The sequence below is a fragment of the Labeo rohita genome, chromosome 7, assembly GCF_022985175.1.
Source record: "Labeo rohita strain BAU-BD-2019 chromosome 7, IGBB_LRoh.1.0, whole genome shotgun sequence".
Classification (NCBI taxonomy): domain Eukaryota; kingdom Metazoa; phylum Chordata; class Actinopteri; order Cypriniformes; family Cyprinidae; genus Labeo; species Labeo rohita.
Genome location: NC_066875.1, coordinates 8,992,870 through 9,016,450, shown reverse-complemented (window position 1 = coordinate 9,016,450; position 23,581 = coordinate 8,992,870). Strand labels below are relative to the sequence as shown.

The window sequence follows — 23,581 nt, the reverse complement described above, 5'->3', positions numbered from 1 at the left end:
AAACTTTTTTTTTTTTTTTTTTTTTTTTTTTTTTTTTTTTTGGTTAAATGAGTTACTCCACCCTGAAATGAAAATTTTGTCATCATTTACTCACGCTCATGCTGTTCCAAACATTTTAACTATTAAGTTAAATTAAATTTTAAATTATTGAACGTTAAAACTCACAATTTTTTTTCTTCTTTACAACCAACAGCATTATTTCTGTCATCTTATAGTCCTGTCTTTTTGCCTATTAAATTTTGGTTCTTAGTTGTTTGTCTAAGAAAATGGTCTGTTTTGTAGTCATCTAACCTAACAGACCTTAGCACCTATCTAGCGAAAACAGCTAAACAGTGTCAATGACCTATGAAATGTAAACTTCCCCAAAAGCAGGGCCCCTGACACCCTGTTAGTCTCTGAGCAACTTGGGCAACAAATTGTGAAAGGCGTTTATACAAATGGGAGTTCAGCACATCTGTCTCCTCTTGGGGAAGGGGGTTGCCCAGTTTAAGCGGAACACTAGATTACAAGTACCATGCATGATCGCCCATCTGCTGCTTTCTAGTTTTCATATGGGCTGATTGGTACAGTTTTCTATACTGTAAGAATTTAAATTGTTGTGGACATGCATTGGATTGTGCCTTTTAAACCAAAGCCTCTTTAAGGATGTGGACATGTTCTAGGACAAGGAAATTAAGTAAGTCCAAGCAACACTAGGAAGATTTTCATGTGGTTAGTCATGGGTAATGTTAATTTAATCAGGTTTTGAATTTCAGAAAGTTTTTGTCCTTTTGCGCTCCAAAAGCTGGTTTGGTATCCTAGTTCTCAAGGTTTCTTTGTCAACAGCAGGAATCTGTTAATACATTTGTGCCACGTTGTTCTGTACAGTGTTTCAAAGGTCAGCAGGCAAGCATCGCTATTAATTTTGCTCATACTTGGGTATGAAAGAACGTTCAAATCCCTAACTTTAAATATTAAACTTTTCTACATAACTCATTGTGCACCACTTATGAACTTGAAAGACTTAAATGGTGTGGGTCATTAAACCAGGTGAAAAAAAAAAAAAATCTAACAGATTAACAATGAAGTAGGAATCTAAACCGTATGTAATAAATTTGAGAATACTTTGACTGGGAACTTTAAGCAAATACATTACATTTATGCTTTTATGAAATATTATTCAGTGTATATATCACATATATGATTTAAAGCAGAAGTTCGCTTCCAGAACAAAAATTTACAGATAATTTACTCAGCCCCTTGTCATCCAAGATGTTCATGTCTTTCTTTCGTCAGTCATAAAGAAATTAAGTTTTATGAGGAAAACATTTCAGGAATTTCCATATAGTGGACTTCAATGGTTCCTGTGAGTTTGAACTTCCAAAATGCAGTTTCAGTGCAGCTTCAGAGGGCTCTAAACTATCCCAGAGTCTCATCTAGTGTAATGATCTGTCATTTTCTAAAAAAAATTACAATTCAATTTCTTTGCGTAAACTCTTTGTATTCCGGTTCAAGACAGTTAGGGTAGGTTGAAAAACTCCCATGTCATTTTCTTCTCTAACTTCAAAATCGCCCTACATCGCTGTTTTACCTTTTTTGTAAAGGGGTGTTTGATCTTTGCATGTTCACACTGGATCGGTACTTCTGCAGTGATGTAGGATGATTTTAAAGTTGGTGGAGAAAATAAGATGGGAGTTTGTTCAACCTACCCTAACTGTCTTGAACTGGAATACACAGAGCTAGACAAGACCAGCATTTGAGATTAAAAAGTATAAAAATTGTCCGATTGTTTCACTAGATTAGACCCTCCTTCTTCGATTGGATTGTTTAGAGCCCTTTGAAGCTGCATTTAAACTGCATTTTGGATGTTTAAACTCACGGGCACCATAGAAGTCCACTATATGGAGAGAAATCCTGAAATGTTTTCCTCCAAAAACATAATTTCTCATTGATTGAAGAAAGAAAGACATGAACATCTTGGATGACAAGAGGGTGAGTAAATTCTGTAAATTTTAACTTCTTAACTTCTCTTTTAAGTAAGGAGTGGTTGACAACAGGCTGTTGAATTATTAGAAAATAATGCACACCTGAAATGGTGATGTGCCTGCAGCACAAACCGATAATGCATTCACACAGCACAGTTAACACCGCTTCAGTTTAACTGTATTAAATTATTTGTAGTTTAAGCCAGAGTTGCCAGGTTTATGCTTTTCTCTTCACAAACATTATTTGTAATGTGTCTCCAGTGCAATGGTCGCAAAGAGCTGTGTTACTGCTGATAAGAAATAAGGTCTTATCTCTTAAATAATGTCCATTTTGTTGCAGAATTAAAATCATAAATGCCATTATACGAAAAATCATAAATGCCATAAATGCCTTATGTGATGTGACCAATCACCGGTGTCACTGTAGCACCTCAGTTCAAGCGTGAGTTTGAGTCTCCTTCACTTTATTACAAGTTACAGCACAAAATAAACATGCATGAACATCAGAAGGTATGTTTTAAAAAAACAGTACAACTTACCAAAATGTCATGTCTCGTTTCATGTAATCACTCAGTCAGCGTTTCAAGTGAAAGAAAGCGGTCAAATAAAACGGCTTATAAACAATATCACTTAACATTGCATTTACCTTAGGAAAGTTATCCAGTGTTCACAGTTGGTAAGCTGTAAAAAATACTAGACAGAAGACAAGTTTTATGCAAACTACCTAATGTGCAATTGAGTATACAAACATTTTTGAGAGTGATTATTATGTTTGAAAATAAATCGCATTGGATATAATAGTTTGGTAGTTAATTTTAACCTCTAGCATTAACCAGTGACATTATTTAAAAAAAATCTACATTGTATCATATTTTGGACTATGGGGGTGCCATTATTTTTGATGACGTGAAATGGCTGCACTCTGTGAACTACTGGCATTACCTGTGGCTATTTTTACCACAACATGGGTAAAATACGTAAATCTTTTATGGGCTTTCTATTACATTTTTAGCAAAACACATCATTAATGTTACATTTAAGCCATACAAGTCATAATACCTAAGGTTAACTAAGGTTATTTGTCGGTATCATTGTGAATAATCATAGCAACATACTAACAACCAGCAACTGTATTGTAACAGCCTAGCATCATAGTGGATAGAACACTTTAAAAATGCTTAACAATCATTTAGCAACATCTTAGATCGAGGTTTTGCAAGGGTAAACAGCACATTTATTACCCTGGATGATGTAATCTAAATGGTGCTGTTGAATTTTGCTGTCGACATGCACTGTAGTTTGCTGTTTGTCATCCAGGCTGTCCTACACATCTTTTGCACAGTAGATCTGAGAGCCGGCTGCTCTTCCCCCAGCGTTTTACTGACACAGCCGTGTAATTACAGCCGTCGTGGTCACGCCTCTCCCCAGACATGCTCGTTTTTAGCTCGGATCTCCGTGGGAGTGCTGAGCTCTTTTACCTCGACGTGATGGACCAAACCAGAAGCACTGCTGTATGACACAATAGAGCCCTGCACAATGGAAAAGGGGGCCGCACTCCTCCCTGCTTGTATTTCAGTTTTACAGCTCTAGGATCTCTGAACATGTCCATTGTGTTGATTTACCTGTTGCTAGGCTTTTCGGGGCATGACTCTGACAGTGGGTATTTGACACGTCGAGTCTGTGCCTAAAGGTCCTCTCTTCCATCTGCTCTCAGCTGTTTGAAATTGTTGCTTGCTAATGGAAGATGGTTATTAGGATCTGCTGTGTTCTTGCTCCAGCTCAGCATGATCTCTAGGGCTTTGATTATTTCTGGAGTTCAACATGACACAGCTGCTTGCTGCTGTACTTGCAGTGTGACATGCTCCATGGGAATGGGTGTGTCTGGCTTCTTCAATGCCTTGTGCGCAGACTGTATTATTGGGAATGCTTTGTGCTTTTTTTCTCTCTTGCATTTCCTTGTAGTTTTCACATAGTTTCTTTTATATTCAGAAATAGCAACACCTTCCTTTCCTAATATGTGGTACAGAGTGATATATAGACTAAATACTTTTTGTTTTGTTTTGTTTAATAGTACACAAAATCACGGTTTGGTATGCACCTTGGATTTGAAGTCATGGTTCAGTATGTTTTTGGTATAACTGGCCAGTTGTTGTTTTTTAATTAATTAATTAATTAATTTTTTTTTATGCAGAAAAATGGATTATTCAACTCTAATTCTGACCCTCTGTCTAAATGAACCATTTTTAAAGAGGTGACTCCTTTAAAGGTGCAGTATGTAATAATGAAGGCTAGCAGATGAAATGGGTACTGCAGTCCAAATTTGAAATGTAATCTCCCCCTCCTTCTCAGAGCTCCCATCAAAAACAAGCTGTTTTCGGAGCTTGATTAAATGCTTTAATGTTTTAAAGGGCATCTATTATGCCCCTTTTTACAAGATTTAATATTGGTCTTGGGTGCCCTCAGACTGTCTGTGAAATTTCAGCTTGAAGTACCACACAGATCATTTATTATAACATCTGGAATATCTTTTAAAAAAAAAAATGCTGTTTTGGTGTGTATCAAATGCAGATGAGCTGCATATTCCCACCCTGTCTTCAGAAGAGGGTGTATAAATCTCTGCTTTGCATGCCTACAGCAATAAACAGGTAGAAGCAACATTACTGAGAGACATGATATGAATGAGAGAACCTGTGTTCAGCTGTACATATGGGAGGCCAAACACATTGAAAGTGGGACGAAACCTGACTTGTCGTTGAGCCACGCGACCGACTCCACAGCGCAGGGGGAAAGTGTTTGCTAGCGCAGCCGAACTAATAGTGCAGCGCGAACTAATCTCTAAATCTCTAAACTAAACAAGAATTAAAAATGAGTAGCTTTAAAATTTTATATTAAACTATAAAGTAAAACACAAATTAGGCTAATGAATACAGAATACAAACATTGTTTTCTGTCGTACGTTTGTTTCATAAATGAGGCCTGATGTGATGTGATATTTAGCCCCCAGAACGCAATTTTTATCTGGGATCCGCCTCAAAACATGGTTGGGCTACTTTTGAGTTAGTTTGAGTAGCAATTAAACAGGTTTTGTTTGAAAACCTGACAACCATGATGCCTATTGAGCCCCATTTAGAGGGAAGATAAGATTGGTCAATTTTTCTGTAATTTGAAATCACTCTCCCATTGATTTACTATTGCTTGGCTCGCTGTAATTTCGTAGCTGGACCACCAATCACAGATCTGCAAACGCTAGGCAGAAGCATTCAAATATGGGAAGAGTGGGCATCGTTCATTAGCCCATTCACTGAAATTGCATTGTTAAAAAAATATATTTGTAATTAGTTACTTTAAAAAAAAAAAAAAAAACATTTAAAAGTTTGTCATTTTAAAACATTTATTTAAAAATTGTAAATACTGTTCTTAGGATAGGTTAGGCCCTTTCTGAGGGCCTAGAGGGCCCTGAGAATTCCCATCAGTTTGAAAGTTACTGTAGGTTTTTAGAGAGGGGTTCATATACCACTCACCTGATTTATGCAATGTTCTATCCCTGACAGTATTTTATGATTTATTAATAAAAATAAGAGATCCAAAATCTCAACTCTTGAATTTCAACTCTCCTGTCTTTTTTTGTTGGGCAAAATTATGGATTCGGTGTTATGATTGGTCAGATCACCTGTCAGTCAAGCTTTTTGCGAAGGGTCAATTGATAATGCACTGTTTACATTTTTAAAGATGACATTTTAAAAAACTAGTAATACAAAACAACTGTCTTAATGTACTGATTGCTGGGATCTAGGGATGTGTGGTAATATCTGAATCTAAAATACACACATGCAGTGTATTACCTCGTGTGTCACTTCACAATATTTCAAATGTTTATAGTTACATAATGTTGCATTTTTTTTTTTTTTTTTATAATAGTAGACAGTATTCAGTGCATGCTACACCATAAACAACGATATGCTAGTATTCTGTACTAATGCGTGTATTCCAGACTTGGATTTTAAATTAGTAACTGGGGTTCAAGTGAAGCTTTCATATCAGTGCTCCTCCTGGCATGTTTGTGGGAAATACCATCATAAGGAGCTGACTTTCCACTCCCGCCCCTGCCTTCACCTCACTGGGAGGAAGTTCAGGGGAAGTAATCCAAGCTCTCTTTATTTGCTGGAAAAAACAAAGACTTCTCCTTATTTGCCCTACTGATCTTCAAGGAAGTGATGTCAGATGTAGATGATTTGTGTTGAACTGCAACAAATAGCTGTGTTAAGGAAAGGGAAAGGAAAGGACGTGACGTGTGGCCAAGTATGGACCTGGGACTTGAACCCGCAACCTTTCGGTTACAAGCTCAACTCTCTAGCCAATAGGCCACGGCTGCCCCGGCTGAAATGAGCTTGAGCAATTTATTAATTTTTTGCTTTAAAAGTGGCTAATTGTAGAAAGGCAACCGTTTTTTAGCATGCTAACAGTAACTGCTGGACTCTTAGCATGCTAAAAGTGGTTGTGTTTCTAAAATGCTAACGCTAATGCAATAAGGACCAAAAATCATGTCTTGTAACAGTAATTATTGAATGATTATGATGTTCTTACTTATTGGCACTCCATCTGTTTGACAAGTAAATTGTCTTTAGTAAATTCTGTGAAATTTGACTAAGACTGTCTTGTACCATGTTGTTTTTGAAAATGTATAAATATAACTTGCTGTATAGTTTATATACTGTCCAGCCCCACCTTTGTGTCAAATTTAAAAAGATTTTGGAAACCAGGATTTAACCATTCAATAAATTGTGAAACTAGTACATTCACACCAAATGCTCTTTAACACTCTGTTAGTTCCCAAATCCCCCTTGAGGATGCTAATTTTCCATTAGCATAGCCATTTTGGCCTGAATTGAAAGCAGATGCTTCTGTGAGGCCGATCCCACTCTTTCCTCCCGCTTGTTGTGTCTGTTTGAGGAAGCTATAAAACCTTGGCTAAGACAATACGAAGAGAACCCAAGGCCAGACGCGATGCTAAATGTATACAAGCACGGGAAGAGCATGTACAAGGTTCATTAGGTGTACACCAACTCGTTCTGTTTAGGCTAAACATAGTTTATGTAATAGCCAAAGCAGTTTGTGTGTTAATAAACAGGTTATTTTTAGGTGATGATTAAGCGCCTGAGAGGCATAGTGTCCCTGTGAGCAATGGCGAATGGACACTTCCATGACATTGGACATATTTTTATCATCATTACCATCTTGCTGTACTTTTAAAAATAAAGGTTCCATGTAAGGGGATTTTCCACAATTTAAAAAAAGGTTCTTTATTGGCATTTATGGTTTCATGAATAACCTGTGAAATCCATGGAACCTTTCCATTGCACAGAAGATTCTATATGGTAGAAAAAGTTTCAGATATTCTTCACACTAAGAAAAAATAGTTCTTTTAAGAACTGTTAAATGAATGGTTCTTTGGGGAACCCAAAATGATTCTTCTATGGCATTAAAGGATTAGTTAGCTCCAGAATTCAAATTTCCTGATAATTTACTCATCCAAGATGTTCTTTGTTTCTTCAGTCGAAAAGAAATTAAGGTTTTTGAGGAAAACTTTCCAGGATTTTTCTACATATAGTGGACTTCAGTGGTGGCCGATGGGTTGAAGGTCCAAACTGCAGATTTAGTGTAGCTTCAAGGCAAGTCAAGACAAGCATTTGTTGTTAAAAAGTATATACATTTTTACCTGGATGATATAGGGGTGAGTAAATTAACTGGAAATTTAAATTCTGGAGTGAACCAATCCTTTATTTAGAGGCTTTTGCACCAGTAGGATGTTTTCATAGTTCCTGAAACTAATGGTGAAAATACCCAATTTTTGGTGTGTTTGCAACCCAGGAACTGGTAATGATTTCATTTATAAGAACACCTTTTACTAAATTACACCTACAATAACTAAATTAGCTCCTATTTCAGAGTAGGGTCTAACTCTGCACAATAGAATCTCCCAGTGATGCAACTGTACAATGCATGCAATACAAAGCAATAGCACCCACCATTTTTAACACAGAACTAACTTTAACCATGAACATGGAAAACAGCAATAGATGGACCGACAGCAAAGTCCAGGCACTTCTCGGTCCTCCATTATCCAGTTATTGACATTGTTGAATGTCACGCTTAAATAATGTCACTGTCAGCCAGCTTATGTCACTTCTGGGTTCCTACTGGCAGTGCAAATGCAGCAAGACTCTGTTTTAATGGTTAAAGTGAAAAAATTAAAAATTAAACCGCATGTCTAATTAGTCAAAACCATGAAACTGGCTTAAACACAGAAACACAGTTTAACAGCAGTTTATTAAAAGTTTAACTAAAACTGCTTTTTTAAGGCCCTATGAAATACGTTTTTTTTTCCCCTAAAATTCAGTTGTTGTTGTTGTTGTTGTTGTTTTTTTTTTTTTTGTTTTTTTTTTAACCAAGTTATGCGTGTTCCATAAATTTTCTAGATTCCATTTTAATGGATTCATTAAATTGCAATAATCAAAAGTGTGTCTAAGTAATTGATTTTATAAAGAATTCATGTATTATTTTATTTATTTCTTTTCCTTTCAGAAATACTGCATGGATTTTTTTTTTTTTGTAAATAAATTCAGATAAATATTTCTAGTAAATATTCCTTATAATATAATCTAATAATAATATATTTTTATTATTAGTAGGAGTACTATAATTACAATAAGGAATATATTTCTGTCACAGTTTCTTCAGGTTAAGCCAAACTTTTGTATGAACTGGTTGCTTTGAAAAGTTTCTGTTTGTATATGATATGACAATAGTTTTTTTTCTCAAAAGAAATGGTAAAATGCTCATGAAGTGACTCTCAGAGCAGTTGTAGATTGTTTACTTTTTCACATACTCATACCCATTTTTGGAACCTTTTTTTATAAGAGTGTGCAACAGTGCCATAGAAGAACCATTTTGGGTTCTCCAGAAAACCTTTCAGTAAACAGTTCTTAAAAGTACCATTTTTGTTCTTAGTGTCTTAGTGTAGAACATTTTAATGATCTAATGATTTTGTGTGATGGAAAAGTTCCATTAAAGGTTCTTTATAGAATTATCAGTGCCAGTTAGAGAACATTTGTTTTTAGTAGAACACTCAACATTTTAACCAGAAGCAAATTAGTGGGAGGACCCGGGTGACGGTGGCATCATCTTTTTTTTTCTATTTTTTTTTTTTTTTTTTTTTTTTTTTTTTTGGTGACTCCACCCAGATTGGTGCAAAGAAGCTTCTGCCTCACCTAGGTTGCCTTAGGCAAACACAAAGCTGCTCAGAAGTGAGACTGGCCTACGCTGGCTTGCTTTCTGAATTGGAATACAGGATTACTGTGCCTGGGCAGATGTCTTAACTGTAGAGGCCAAGGAGCATCGGCTCACAACAGGTTGCTGGCAACACCGTAGTGAAATGTCTATGGAATATATTTTTAATTTTTTGCCTGTGCTTAGTTATTTGAATTGTACTTGAGGGCCTGTGCCATGTAGAGTAGAGACTGGATGAACTAGTTTCTTTCCTGGCAAGACTGCTGTATTTGGTTGTCTTATTTTGTTACATCAGACTTTGGCTATTACTAACCACAATTGTTTGCTCTATATGATACCTTTCTTTCTTTTGATTTATTTCATGCCTTGTTCTTCACAGTTTGACAGACAGCCGCCATCATTCCGTGCTGCAAGGGTGACCCCAAAATGTCTTCCAACGGCGATCTGCAAGACGTTGGGACCTGGGACAGCTTCTGGGAGGTGAGCATCCTCGACCGCAAATGCACACATGCACAAAGATCTTCTTGGCAGAGTTGGCTGTGTACTGTGGCGTCCAGCCAGGGAGTTAGAGACTACAGGAGCGGATCCCTGCAGATCCGACTTTTTCATGAGATTTCCACCCTTTGCGAGATTTATAGTAGTACTACCCCTTCTCCACTGTTTCGTCAAGCATACTTGGTCAGGTCCGTACTTGCCTTGGAGAAGACAGTTATGAAGTGCATTTAGATAGTAAAGTGAAACGTTTATTTTTCCGTCAGTTTTATTGTCAGTGTAGTACAGAAGGTAATTTGTGGCAGAATGGGGGAGTTTGTGTCACTATGCAAAATGTGCTTCTCCCTTAATCTAACAAACTGCTTATTTTCTTGCATTATCATGTGTTTAGTAAGGGTCCTTCATATACACCTGCCTGCAATTGAAAGATACACATAAAGTTTGTTATAAGTTTATGATATAATATAATATAATTTTATGTCACAACCAGGTGTAAAAAGCTGTATCAAATGTAATAGTCACTTGACATTGTATAGAAATTACAAAGATTAGCCATGACAAATTTTTTATTTATATATTTTTAAATGGTAGCTAAGGTAAAGTTTGCCAAATACTTCAGGGTAAGCTGTGTCAGTGGCTCAACTAATTGTGAGCTTTGCCTTCAAATGATAAGATCACTGAGTCATTGAGTTAAAGAGAACCGGATCAGTCAGATTCATAAATAAAATATTCCCAACTCTTTGTGCAACATTTTAGTATGACTCTCTAACGTGACTTTTGCTGTTCAGCCTGGGAACTACAAGAGGACGGTTAAGCGCATTGACGATGGCTACAAACTATGCAATGAGCTGGTCAGCTGCTTCCAGGAGCGTGCCAAGATTGAGAAGGGCTATTCCCAGCAGCTGAGTGACTGGGCCAGGAGATGGAGGGGTGTTGTGGAGAAAGGTGAGTGTGACTTTGAGACAGTTCATCTTTCTAAAGTAGACGTGTCCATCTACAGTTACATCAACACATTCTGTTCTGATGAGTTGACAAGTGCTTCTGTCAAACCCTTAATAGCTGCACAGTAGTTTGGGGAAAAGAAGGTATAAAAGTGTGATATGGAGTAAAGCCGCCTCTGTCACTTGTATTGTGGCTTGTCAGTGATCTATCACTTTATATTGTGCATAATTCCTTTAGCAACCAGTTTATGTTGGGCGTACTGGATTTTGACTAAACCACCTGCATGCATGGATATGTTTTGAGCACTTGCAAAAATAACAGCAAGAACAGTAAATCTTAAAAATTAGATTAGAAAAATAAACTGTAAATGTACAGAGTGTAAACAAAGCCACAGCATCTTGTATTGACCTTAAAGGTGACCTATTATGCCCCTTTTTTTTATAATATGTAACATAAGCCTCAGGTGTCCCCAAAATGTGTCTGAAGTTTAAGCTTAAAATACCCCACAGATAAATTATTATATCATTTTGAAAATGCTAGGGCTGTGCCTTTACAGTTCGTACTTCAGATATTCTGCCAAAAGACATCTATTTGGTTTTGATTATCATGTCTATCATGCTAAAGTCATACATTTTAAAGCCACATTCTGATATAGGGTTTTCTAAGGGTGCTTTACACTTGCTCCGAACCCAAGTTTTGATAGCTCCCCCCTCCCTCTGCCTCTGCTGGACTGTGCGCATATTATTTTATTTGGGTCCAAACTGCGGTTTGTTTGTGTCATCAAGCCAGCAGCTGTTTACCCCATTGCTTAGTAACGATAGTGCAAGAAAGGCAGCAAAATGCATAGCATTGCTCTCTTCACTTTTGTTTATCGTTGTTTTTGAACCAAAGGTTTTGTTTGTTGTTGGCACCTACGTCTGTCTTACAAATATACTGCAAATGCTCTAAAGAATGCTAAAGGTGAACAATGAAAATGAGATATAGCTCACTATAGAAAGGAAAGTGAGTGAAACACACAAACACACATTTTTATCAAATAATGCGTCGTTAATAGCGGTTCACTTTTGCGGTATCATTGCGTTCACATCAGCAGCGAACCGTACTGGAGTTCACTTGAACCGTACCCCGGACCACCCCTTCGTGGGTGCACACTCGAGTTTGGAAGACAGCATTCACATCATCCACACTAATCGAACTCTGACTTCAATTAAAAGCACCCTTAACACACAGAAAGCGGCTGTCTCATGGCGTGCGAGTACTAAACTAAGTTCTCTTTCATGTCTTCTTGTGCTTAAAGTGTAAAATACACACAAGTGTATGTCAAAAACATATGAGTTACAAAAACAGTCAGTTATGTCTGTGAAGGTAAACAGCTGGGAAAGAAATTACATGTATATATTCTGTATGATGGCAGCATAATGTACAGTAAATTAGGGCTGTCCTCGACTAAAGATTTTTGATCAACAAGTAGTTGTTCATTTTAAGGGATTAGTCGACTAATCACATGTTTATTACATAATAATTACATAATCTGAGAATATTTGTTTCCCATTTGAATTGGTTCATTTGTAAGTTGGCATTTCAACCTATAGATATATTTTTCATGTCTGTAAGGCAAGTATACACAGTTTCAGTAATTTTTTTTTTTTTTTTTTTTTTTTTTTTTTGACATGCCTAAGTTCAGATACTGAGATAGCAGAAAGCGCATCCTGTTTGCTTTCATTATTTCACAAAAGCGCAATGTTTTGTTTTTGCAAATATACACAAATAAATGTAGAGTCTTTACAGATTCGAAAGATGCGTTACTCTTATCTGAATGACCAAAAATAACAGAGTATTTTAAGAGCAAGTAACCGCTCTGGTGCCTCCACCTGTCATGCAGTGAGCGCGCTACTATTCAGCATCCACGCTCTGCACAGACACTTGAATAGCACACATTTTTCTAGGTTAGCACACATTTTTCTAGGTTAGCACACATTTTTCTAATGGTTAGTTGAGTATTAGAGGGCAGCTCCACAGTAAATCAATAAATCAATTGTCTCCTCTGAGGCTAGGACTCTAAATATTGTTCTGTGCTTGTCTGTGCAGCAAATGACAGAACCTTTAGCATGCTTTGCTGGAACTTTTGCCATGCCGTTAGAACTGGTAGACTGCTGTCCACTGATTGCGGAAACAGAATAGCCGTGCCGTGGGTGGAAACGTGCAGATTAAGGGGTGGTAATATTATAAGAAGATCCCCTTCCTACGCCACAGGGGGAGCGGCTCATTTTTTCACATGCTTGCAGAGAAAGACTTACCAAAACAAAGTTTTGTCCTTTTTCACGTTTTCTGGGTTGGTAGATGCACTGGGGACCTGTTTAGAGCACTGAAACATGGAAAAAGTCAGATTGTCATGATATGTCCCCTTTAAGAAAAGTCAAGGATATGAATGGGTTACCTCCCAAAGAGAGCCTCAGGCCAGCCACATATTCACTAACCAGACTATGTGACCTTAAAGGGCCAGACACGCTGACCTACAGTTAGTATAGATGGGGCAGACTTTTTTTTATATTTATTTTTATTTATTTATTTTTGACTAGGGCTTTTAAGCAAATGTTTAGTGTTATGAGCTGACAGATGAAGCTAAATTCTGATTTCTGTCCTGCAGGCCCACAGTATGGGACTATGGAAAAGGCCTGGCATGCTTTCATGAATGCGGCAGACAGACTGAGTGAGATCCACATGGAGCTAAAAGAGAAACTGGTTGTTGAGGACAGCGAAAAGATTAGAAACTGGCAGAAGGACGCCTTCCACAAGCAAATGATTGGTGGGTTCAGGGAGACCAAAGATGCCGACGAAGGCTTCCGCAAGGCTCAGAAACCCTGGGTCCGAAAACTGAAGGATGTAAGTCATCTTCTGTGCAGAGTACAAAGCCATTAGAAAGGATTTCATCCATTATATTAGTTCACCACCAGAATAAAAAATTCTTGATAATTTAATTTTTGAGGTAAACATTCTAGGATTTTTCCCCAAATAGTGGACTTCAGTGGTGCCCAGTGGGTTGAAGGTCCAAATTGCATTTTTAGTGCGACTTCAAAAGTCTCTACATGATTCCAGATAAGGGTCTTATCTAGCTAAACGATCTGCCATTTTCTAAAAAAAGTTCAAATTTCAATACTTTTTTTACCACAAGTTTTTACCACACGTGTGACATAGGCAGCAACCCTACGTACCATCCCTACGTTTACAAAGTGAAAGTGCAAAGAAAGTCAAATGCCCTAATTTAAAAGGTAAAAACAATGATGTCGGACAATTTTGAAGTTAATGCAACACAAGCATTTGTGGTTAGAAGTATACATACTTTATATATATTTTTGTGTATATATATATATATATATATATATATATATATATATATATATATATATATATATATATATATATATATATATATACATATATACATATACAGGGGTTGGACAATAAAACTGAAACACCTGTTTTTTTAAAAACAATTAGTACGTTGTTGAGCCTTTTTGTGCCCAATGCAGCAACATTTCATCCTGGGAATGACAAATATAAGTCCTGCACAGTAGCCAGAAGGATTTTAAGCTATTCTCCTCTTGCAAAAAAAAAAAAAAGTGGCCAGGTCACTACGTGATGCTGGCGTAGGAAAACTTTTCCTAACTCGCTCTTCCAAAACATCCCTCAATAATATTCAGATCTGGTGACTGTGCAGGCCATGGGAGATGTTCATCTTCACTTTCATGTTCATCAAACCACTCTGTCACCAGCCTTGTTGTGTGTATTGGTGCATTATCATCCTGATACAAGGCACTACTTTCAGGGTACAATGTTTGATCCATTGGGTGCACATAGTCAACCTTCACTCTCTGCTCTTACTGGTGCAGTGTGCAATCAGTGAAGATAGGCCACCAGGCTGTGCAAACATATCCATGAAACCTCCAACACTATATTGGCCAGTGTTTCAGTTTCATTGTCCAACCCCTATATATATATATATATATATATATATATATATATATATATATATGATAATTTTGCTATATTTGCAATTTGGACCTTCAAGCCACTGGGCACCATTGAAGTCCACTATATGGAGAAAAATCCTAGAATCTTTTCCTCCAAAACCTTAATTTCTTTTCACCTGAAGAAAGAAAGACATGAACATCTTACAAATTATCAGTAAATTTTTATTCTGGAAGTGAACTAATCCGTTAAACGATGGCTGAAGAAAACAATTGTTTTTTGTTTTGTTTTGTTTGTTTTTGTGAGTGTGTTTTGTGCATTTGTGCTTTGGTTTCATTTGTTTCTATTTATTTATTTATTTATTTATTTATTTAGTTTTTTTTTTTTTTTTTTTTTTTTTTTTTTTTTTTATTGAGCAGCTCAACCAAAATTATTTGATGTTATCAAATAATCATAATGACAATTGTTTTTTATACAATATAAATTTGCTGACAAATGTCAGAAATCTGCATTTTTCCATACAACTAGTAGATGGTGATCAGTGACCAGTGGTTGTCAAGCTGACCAAAATGACCAGTGACCAAAAACATAATTTAGCTGGCCCATATGATTTGTATATTATATTCCTAGCCTTCTAAAACCAGATAGCTTAGTAAAATAGCTTGACCACCATACTGGTTTGGAGTAACATTGAATAATAAATGATGGCAGAATCTTATTTTTAGGTGAGCTATTCCTTTAAAAGGGTGTTTAAGGAGACCAATGTGTGTATTTGTTCTAACAGTGTATTTAGTAATGAGTAAATAGTATGGCTGTGTAAATATCTTCTCTGTGGTAGGTGGAGTCTACCAAAAAAAGTTATCACCAAGCCCGGAAAGAAGAGCGCACTGCATTGACCCGTGAAACTCATGCCAAGGCTGACCCCACCAAATCCCAAGATGAGGTCCGCAAGTTCACAGACCGCCTGGAGAAGTGTACTCAAGAGGCAGAGAAGGTAGCATGAGAAAAAGCATGGACACAATAGCTTTTCAGTTTAATGAAGGATTATAGTAATTTTAGTTTTTAAATCTTATCATTATGTTGGCAATTACTATATTAGCTTGCCTACAGTTCTAGGTGGAAATAGATGGGTGGGGACTGAAATGAATTTCCATGAACTTAGACAAGACGAGGCTTGTTTTTTTTTTTTGCTTATGCCATTAGTAAGGCCTCTGTGATGATACCTTCGGACCTGTTGTGACAATGCAAAATTATGGGTGTGAATAATGTTGAATGTGTAGTTTCATTCACAAAAATATAGTCCTGCAGTTTTTGTCTTCTCAAAGGTGTAAAGAGAAACATCACCCAGTTGTATATATTTAAAAGGTTTTTGCTTTCATTTTTCTATAATTTATAGACAGTCATGAAATTCATATTAGTACATTTGCATTTTGTTCAGCACATGCTTTGATCCAAAGTGACTCATAAATGAAGAAAGTGGTACAGCTTGCTCTTTAAGATTCAACAACTCTCAATCCAAACATTGTGAATATGCACTGGTCCACTGGATGTATTCTGAGTATTCTGAACAGGAAGTTATGATCTTTGGAAATGACCTTGTAAACTATGTCCCATGACTCTGTCCCATGAACTGGTGCTTGTGTTTGGACCTTTTCCCTCAGGCTAAGGAGCGTTATGAGAGAGCCTTGGATGAGCTGAACCGCTGTAACCCGCGTTACATGGAAGACATGGAGCAAGTGTTTGAAATCACACAGGAGGCAGAAAAGAAGAGGCTGTGCTTTTTTAAAGAAGTGCTGCAGGACATACACCAGCACATGGATCTCTCCAGCAATGATGGGTTAGTCTCTCTGCAATGCCACTGCTTCACTCTCTACATAGACGCATGTCTTCTAGAACAGCATCCTAATCAAAAATATTTGATTTATCCATGTCGGCAACAAATCACATACACACATTTAGAGTAGAAGCCAGTAAAATCCATCTTATGGATAAAATGAAGATTTTGGTATTTCAGAGGGCAGCAGAATTTGGCTTCCGATTGTTTTGAGCAGCCTTGGTGCTATCTACAAATGCTGTCTAGTTGGGTGGTTCGCTAAAGTTTGAAACTGAGCCAATGAGAGATTGACAGGGACAAATTTCGACACAGTTGTGAGTTGTTCAATAAAAATGAATGAAAGAAAAGGGAAGCTCTGTCTCAAACTTTACTCAATGTCAAATCCTGATTTTAAATCAGCCATTTCAGTATCCTTGAAATGATTTCTGATCATTTATGTCCCATAGCTAAAAACTGAAATAAATGAAGAATTGTTAACCATTAATAAGTGCTTATTTGTTTTTCCAGGCTCTCTGCTATCATTATGTTTACATAATGAGGAATTCTGAGCATGTCGTTGACTATTAACCAGGGTCGTTTCAAAAGAGCTGAAAGCTAGGGTAACTTCATGTATCCATTTGTTTTTTAATCAGTGAACATATACCTCCTTTCGTTTTGTGTTTCGGTGTTCGCTTAAGCAGCGTGGAGATACATGTTCAGAATAGCAACAAAAACAACACCCTTTAAACCTGCCTCTGCAGTTGTTTGCTTTTGTTGAGGTGTAATTACAGGGCTGGTGCTGAGCTGTGTGGTAATCATATATAGTTTAACTTCATGTACAGGAATCTTTGTGTTTACTATATCCCTCCCTCATTCTTTGGATTTCCATGGTACTTAATGTTCCTGGCTCTTTTGTTCTGGTAGCAGTGGTTATGAAACTAAAACTAGATTTTTTTTCCCTTGTCAACAGGTTACTGTAGTGGGTGGTTTTAGCATATTACCAGTGTTTACCCTACCATTATATTAGGGGGGCAACCCCTGCCCCCCTTGAAGGTCAAGTTCCTTTTATTTTCAATATAGCGCCAGATTACAACAGAAGTAAATTAAGGTTATCTTTCATATAGAACAGGTCTATACAGGTCTATAATCTTCTATTAAACAAACTAAATAACCTTATGGTATTTTTCTTATTTACATGATGGCATGTCATGTCTGACTCTACATGAACGTGTGTCTATAATATCTCCTCTGTAAAAACATGGACGGGATTGCGAGTCCGTTCATAAAAAGGGAATTTATTCTGTAGCACGGAATGCCACGGAATTCGTCGATTTTTGGATTAATAAATCAAAAGTTGGTCTGTCACTTAATTTGGATTATATGCACTAGTGTGTGAATATTGATACTCAAAAAGACAGTTTAAATATGAATCCTGCATGTTACATTTGCCTCTGTATGTTTAAATGGTATACATATGAATTTTATTTACTACTTAAATACTATAACACGCGTGACGCTCGCGGTGATTTTTTAGCCTCTGCGTCTCACTATATGACGACATGAACACATAAACTTAATCTTGCTGTGAGTCATTCATGTGAACTTTACCGTTTCATTTGAGAAAACTAGGATCATATCTTACTGTATACAAACAGAAACTAAATGGCAATCCATCAAAATGAAAGTACAGTTTAACATGTAACAGAAATATGTCTTGTATTACTTTTGTCAGTAAAATGTAGGTCTTTATTCCTGTTTCTGACAAATTTAAATGAAACAATCTAAAATAATTAAAATAATTAAAATAATTGTAGAAAAATAAAACTTTTTGAACTGAATATTCACACAGTTCTTCTTCCATGTTTTAACAGTAAACCTCTGTTTGTTTGGCCAAAAAAAAAAATAAAAGGGTTTAATTTTCATTTGATTTAAAAAAAAAGTTGAATGCCTTCATTTGATTATCAGAAAAATTAAAACATACAAGAATTTCTGGGGAAAAAGAAAAAGATTGTAGGGCCCTATTGTTTAAAATGTTGAAATTGAGAATTTGGGACGACTTTTTTCACTGAAATAAATGTTTTCGTTATTACAGAGAGTACAGTACAGAATAAAAAGTACAATTGGGTAAACCTAGGGGAAACGCTGTATTACTATGTAGTCATTAGGGTGTTCAAAAAGCCCATCCCAAGTCATTGCCATCACTATTGCTCATTTTGCTAATTTGGTGCACTTTCAGGAAAAATAATGTGCAAAAATTGTACCTGTAGGCGTACAACAGCTTGTATACTCAAAAGGGCATCATTTTGTACTTTTACACCTCAGAAGTTCACAGTAGTACCTATACTAGGGCCTTATGATTTCCGTGACTCAGAATACGCGAATGGAATTGCGGAATCCAGTCATAAAAATGGAATTTACTGTAGAACACTGAATGTCATGGAATTTGCAAAATTATGGATGAATAAATCACAAGTAGGTCAGTACACTTAAATCAAAATGTAGTATGGATTAGTGCCGCAAAAAGACTATTTAAGTATGAATCCTGCATGTTCTGTGTGTCGCTGTATGAATGAATAGCACAGCTTTTTTGTTTACTACACACATTCTAAAGCGGGTGTTTTCAGCCTTTGCCACCTCAATATACAAGAACATAAACACATAAATGATCTCTAGAACTGCTCTGAGAGTCACCTCATGAGCATTTTGCCGTATCTTTTGAGAAAAACTATCGTCTTCTATGTATACAAACAGAGCTTAAAGGTCTTCACAGCAACCTGTCATAATAAAAGTTTAGTTTAACTTGAAGAAATTGTGACAGAAATATATTACTTGATGTAATGATATAGTAGTACTACTAATAAAATTATTATTAAAACATTATTTCTTAAGGAATATTTACCAGAAAAAATTCCCAGAAATTATTTAATTTATAAATACACAACACAGTATTTCTGGAAAAAGTAAAGAAATAAAAATTCATTTTTATAAAGTAAATTAAACATGCTTTTGATTATTGAAATGTAATGAAACCATTAAAGTGGAATTCAGAAAATTAATGGAAAATGGAAAATACATAATTTGGTAGAAATAAAACTAAATTAGAGGGGGAAAAAGGATTTCATAGAGCCTTTAAAATGTAATTTTTGTTAAACTTTTAATAAATTGCTGTTAAATTTTGTAAGTTTCTTGATTTCAATTAATTACCCATGTTTTGATTAGCATTATTTTTTTTATTTATTTTTTATTTTTTACATTAAAACAGGGTCTAGGGGAAAAAATGAAATTCAGAAAAATTACAACTAAAAAAAAAAAAAAAAAAAAAGGAATCCAGAAAAAAATAAAATAACAAAATAAAACTAATTAAGAAAAAATAAAACTGATTTCATAGGGCCCTACTGGGGCGATTTTCAACCAGCTTTGTGTTTAGTTTTTTACAATGTTGGTAGCAGTGGTGGACAGTAACACATTTCTGCTGTATAAATAGTGAAGTTTTATTAACAGCTTATCTAGCCAGTGGTGAATTTAAGTGAATATATTACTACTACAAAAAGTTGTTCCTTAAAGGGCACTGATCCAGTGACAAACTTTTTTTTGAGCACAATATGCAGAATATGTCTGTGTTAGGTGTTTTAAAGGTATGATCAATAGTAATAGCCATGTTTGTCTTAGCATCAGCTGTAGTTGATGCTGGCTGTATTTTTTTAAACATACACTTCCTTGTGTACAAATAAAACCTGTCCTAACAGAGTATGTGGAAAATCCCCATGCAGATTCCGAGCCCTGTACCGAGACCTCGGCCAGACCATTAACGCAGCCAATGACGCGGAGGACCTCAGGTGGTGGAGGAACACTAATGGACCTGGCATGAGCATGAACTGGCCCCAGTTTGAGGTATAGTAAATTCTCCGCTCTGCATAATGATGTTTTGTTTACAATATTTGCTATATCACAGAATGCCAGGAAAGACGTTTACCAGACTATAAAATTGAATGCCAACATTTGCTTAGAAAAGATATGACATTTATGAACCCGAACGCTGCTGTGGAGTCGTCAACCATAGAGCTGTTTTGGGCCCCGGGCTCCAGTGGTGGTGAATTTCTAATGGGCTGAGCGTGAATGAGCTGTTGTCTTTGTACGGCCCATGAGTGGGTTCTGGAATGTCGGATCCCTCTCCCTAATGGCAATCCTTTCCCCTCCTTCCTTCCCAGCCCTCCCCACAACACAAACACACACAGACACACAGTGGCAGTGTCAGCATCTCCGTTTGTGCAAATGAGGTTTGTACATACACAACTGTGTGTGTGTGTACGGATGTGTCGTGGAATCTTAGTGTGTTCGAAATTTAGAAATCCCCCATGGTGGGAATGTTTAATCGAGCAGTAGAAGGAATAGCAGTCACAGAGCTCAAATGAAGCTTTTAGACAAGTTTACCCAGGTAAGTGACACCTCCAGAGGAATCTTCTGGCATCCTCCCTGTTTTGCCAGCACACTGGAGGCCTTTGTATGACTGTAAATAGGCACAGGCTCTCTCTTTTTCTTTCTGCACACTGATAGAAGACTGACTCGATGATGGTCTCACATGTGACTGTGAATATAAGTGCTGTTATGTCATAGTCACATTGTGTGACTGATCTGTATTCTTGTTCTGCTTTAAGGCACAGTTATTTGCTGGTATGGACTGAACCTAATTTAATTTTGGAACTTGTAGGTTAGAAGGAAAAACTTAGAAGGGAAAACTGGGTGTGAAATAATGTATTGACAGTACATGCTATATATACACTACCGTTCAAAAGTTTGGGGTCAGTACATTTTTTTTTTTTTAAGAAATTAATACTTTTATTCACCAAGGATGTATTAAGTTAATAATTAAAAGTTAATAATAAATAATTTACATTGTTATAAAATATTTATATTTTGAATAAACACTGTACTTTTTTAAACTTGTTATTCATGAAAGAATCCTGAAAAAAAAAAAAAAAAAAAAAAAAAAAAAAATCACAGGTTCCAAAAAATATTTGGCAGCACAACTGTTGATATTATCCAACATTGATCATTCTAATAATAAATCCGCATATTAGAATGATTTCTGAAGGATCATGTGACACTTAAGACTGGAGTAACAGCTGATAAAAATTCAGTTTTTCATCACAGGAATAAATTCTATTTTAAAGTATGTTAAAATAAAAAACATTATTTTATATTGTAAAAACATTTTGCAATATTACTGGTTTTTTTTCTATATTTTTAGAAAAGTAGTATTAGTAGTAATATATAACATTATTTATTTCCTTATTCATTTTTGTTAATAGCGAGTATAATACAGATAAGTTGTAATATGTATTTTCGCATGTTTTAACAGGAGTGGTCACCAGAAGCAAACCGATCCATCAGTCGAAGAGACAGAAGTCATTCTGATGACGTGGTCACTCTGACTAATATTGTCTCAGCGGGAGACGAACCCCCGAAGACTCCACAGGAAACTACAAGGTACATCTGACTACTGCATACACATATGTTCGTGCACAAAAAACATTTATATATTTCATAATTATTTTTGCACTGAAACAGTTAGTAAAAAGTTAATTTGATTTAAAAAAAATAACATTAAAATAATTACAAAAAATGTAAATATTATTTAATATATATTTTTAATTGATACATTCAATTAATACTTTCAGCTTTCTTTTGGACCTTTAAATTTTACATTTTAGCCCTTTTTTACAGTTCAGTTGTGGGTGGGGAAATGTTAAAAATTGGTATAACAAAAGCTTTTTTTTTTTTTTTTTTCTTCAGAATGTTTGATGGCCAATATAATGACTATACAGTTCACAGTGATATTAGTGTATACAATATAATTTTTGATATCATTGTTATTTGATATCAAATAAGGTGCACAAAATTGGTGCAACATGAAAACCATATTTCCTCAAATTTCACACAAAAATATTTTAATATTATCAAAATATTTATATTACATATAAATTATTCATAATAGAAATTATTATAAATTATATTATAATAAATTGTTATTATAAATAATATAACATATTATATGTATTATATATATTATATTATATGTAATATTATATGTGACCCTGGACCACAAAACCAGTCTTAAGTAGCATATGTATATTTGTAGCAATAGCCAAAAATACCTTGTATGGGTCGAAATGATCAATTTGTCTTTTATGCCAAAAATCATTAAGATATTAAGTAAAGATCATGATCCATGAAGATATTTTGTAAATTTCCTACCGTAAATATATCAAAACTTAATTTTTGATTCGTAATATGCATTGCTAAGAAGAACTTTATTTGGACAACTTTAAAGGCAATTTTCTCAATATTTAGATTTTCTTTGGCACCTTCAGATTTCAGATTTTCAAATAGTTGTGTCTCGGCCAAATATTGTCTAAATATTGTCTCCAATTTGACAAAATTTACCCTTATGACTGGTTTTGTGATCGAGGGTCACATCAAATATTGCAAATATTTACATTTGTCAGCCACCCAAATATTGATGCACAGATTCTTGGGTTTCATATTCTGCTACAATTATAATCCAACTTCTAATTACAGTGTTGTGTTTAGAAATGGAGGATTGTTATTGTTTTGTGTGTTGTTGTTTTAATTATCCTGGCAACAGTTCTTCCCTGAGGCCTTCACTCACTGCCTTTTAGTACCAGCTACACCAATTAGCATTGAGTCTGCACATTCAGACTCTGTGTGTGTGTGTGTGTGTGTGTTAGGGTAGCATGTTAACACAGGATCAAGGGAGGTCAAAGGTATTAGCTAAATGAAGTGCCTGGAAAGAACTGAGAAGGTCTGCTACAGATACTATAGATGGCTCATGCTTGTGTGGTGAATCTGAATCTCTCTCACACAGGGAAACAGGCACACAGGAGAATGCCTGTTAAATTGCAGTATTAAGTGTGGCCTTCTGCAGCTTCCTGCTTATTAGTCTGGTCTCTGTTGACTCTTAAACCCACAGGTGGCTTGAGGCGGATGGCTATTATGAGAACCTAAGTGGCTATGCACCGGGAGTGTCAGTGCAACTATTTTTTTTTAATTGACCTCCTCTCTCGAAGTACAGATAACAGCTCTGTTCTAAAAC

General features: G+C 35.8%; 1 protein-coding gene across 6 annotated transcripts in view; it reads left to right on the top strand.

Moving 5' to 3' along the window:
* pacsin3 (protein kinase C and casein kinase substrate in neurons 3) overlaps window positions 1-23,581 on the top strand; it is a 44,903-nt gene that overhangs the window by 11,376 nt on the left and 9,946 nt on the right. For 4 of the 6 annotated variants that reach the window (XM_051115023.1, XM_051115019.1, XM_051115018.1 and 1 more), the window contains 7 exons: window positions 9,631-9,731; window positions 10,532-10,688; window positions 13,333-13,568; window positions 15,493-15,648; window positions 16,316-16,491; window positions 20,238-20,358; window positions 21,827-21,954. In XM_051115023.1, coding sequence (XP_050970980.1) covers window positions 9,678-9,731; window positions 10,532-10,688; window positions 13,333-13,568; window positions 15,493-15,648; window positions 16,316-16,491; window positions 20,238-20,358; window positions 21,827-21,954 — 1,028 coding nt within the window. In that variant the 5' untranslated portion in view covers window positions 9,631-9,677. Of the gene's footprint in view, window positions 1-516; window positions 677-9,230; window positions 9,374-9,630; window positions 9,732-10,531; window positions 10,689-13,332; window positions 13,569-15,492; window positions 15,649-16,315; window positions 16,492-20,237; window positions 20,359-21,826; window positions 21,955-23,581 lie in introns of those variants that run through there. The other 2 variants (XM_051115022.1, XM_051115021.1) reach the window with 2 other exon arrangements.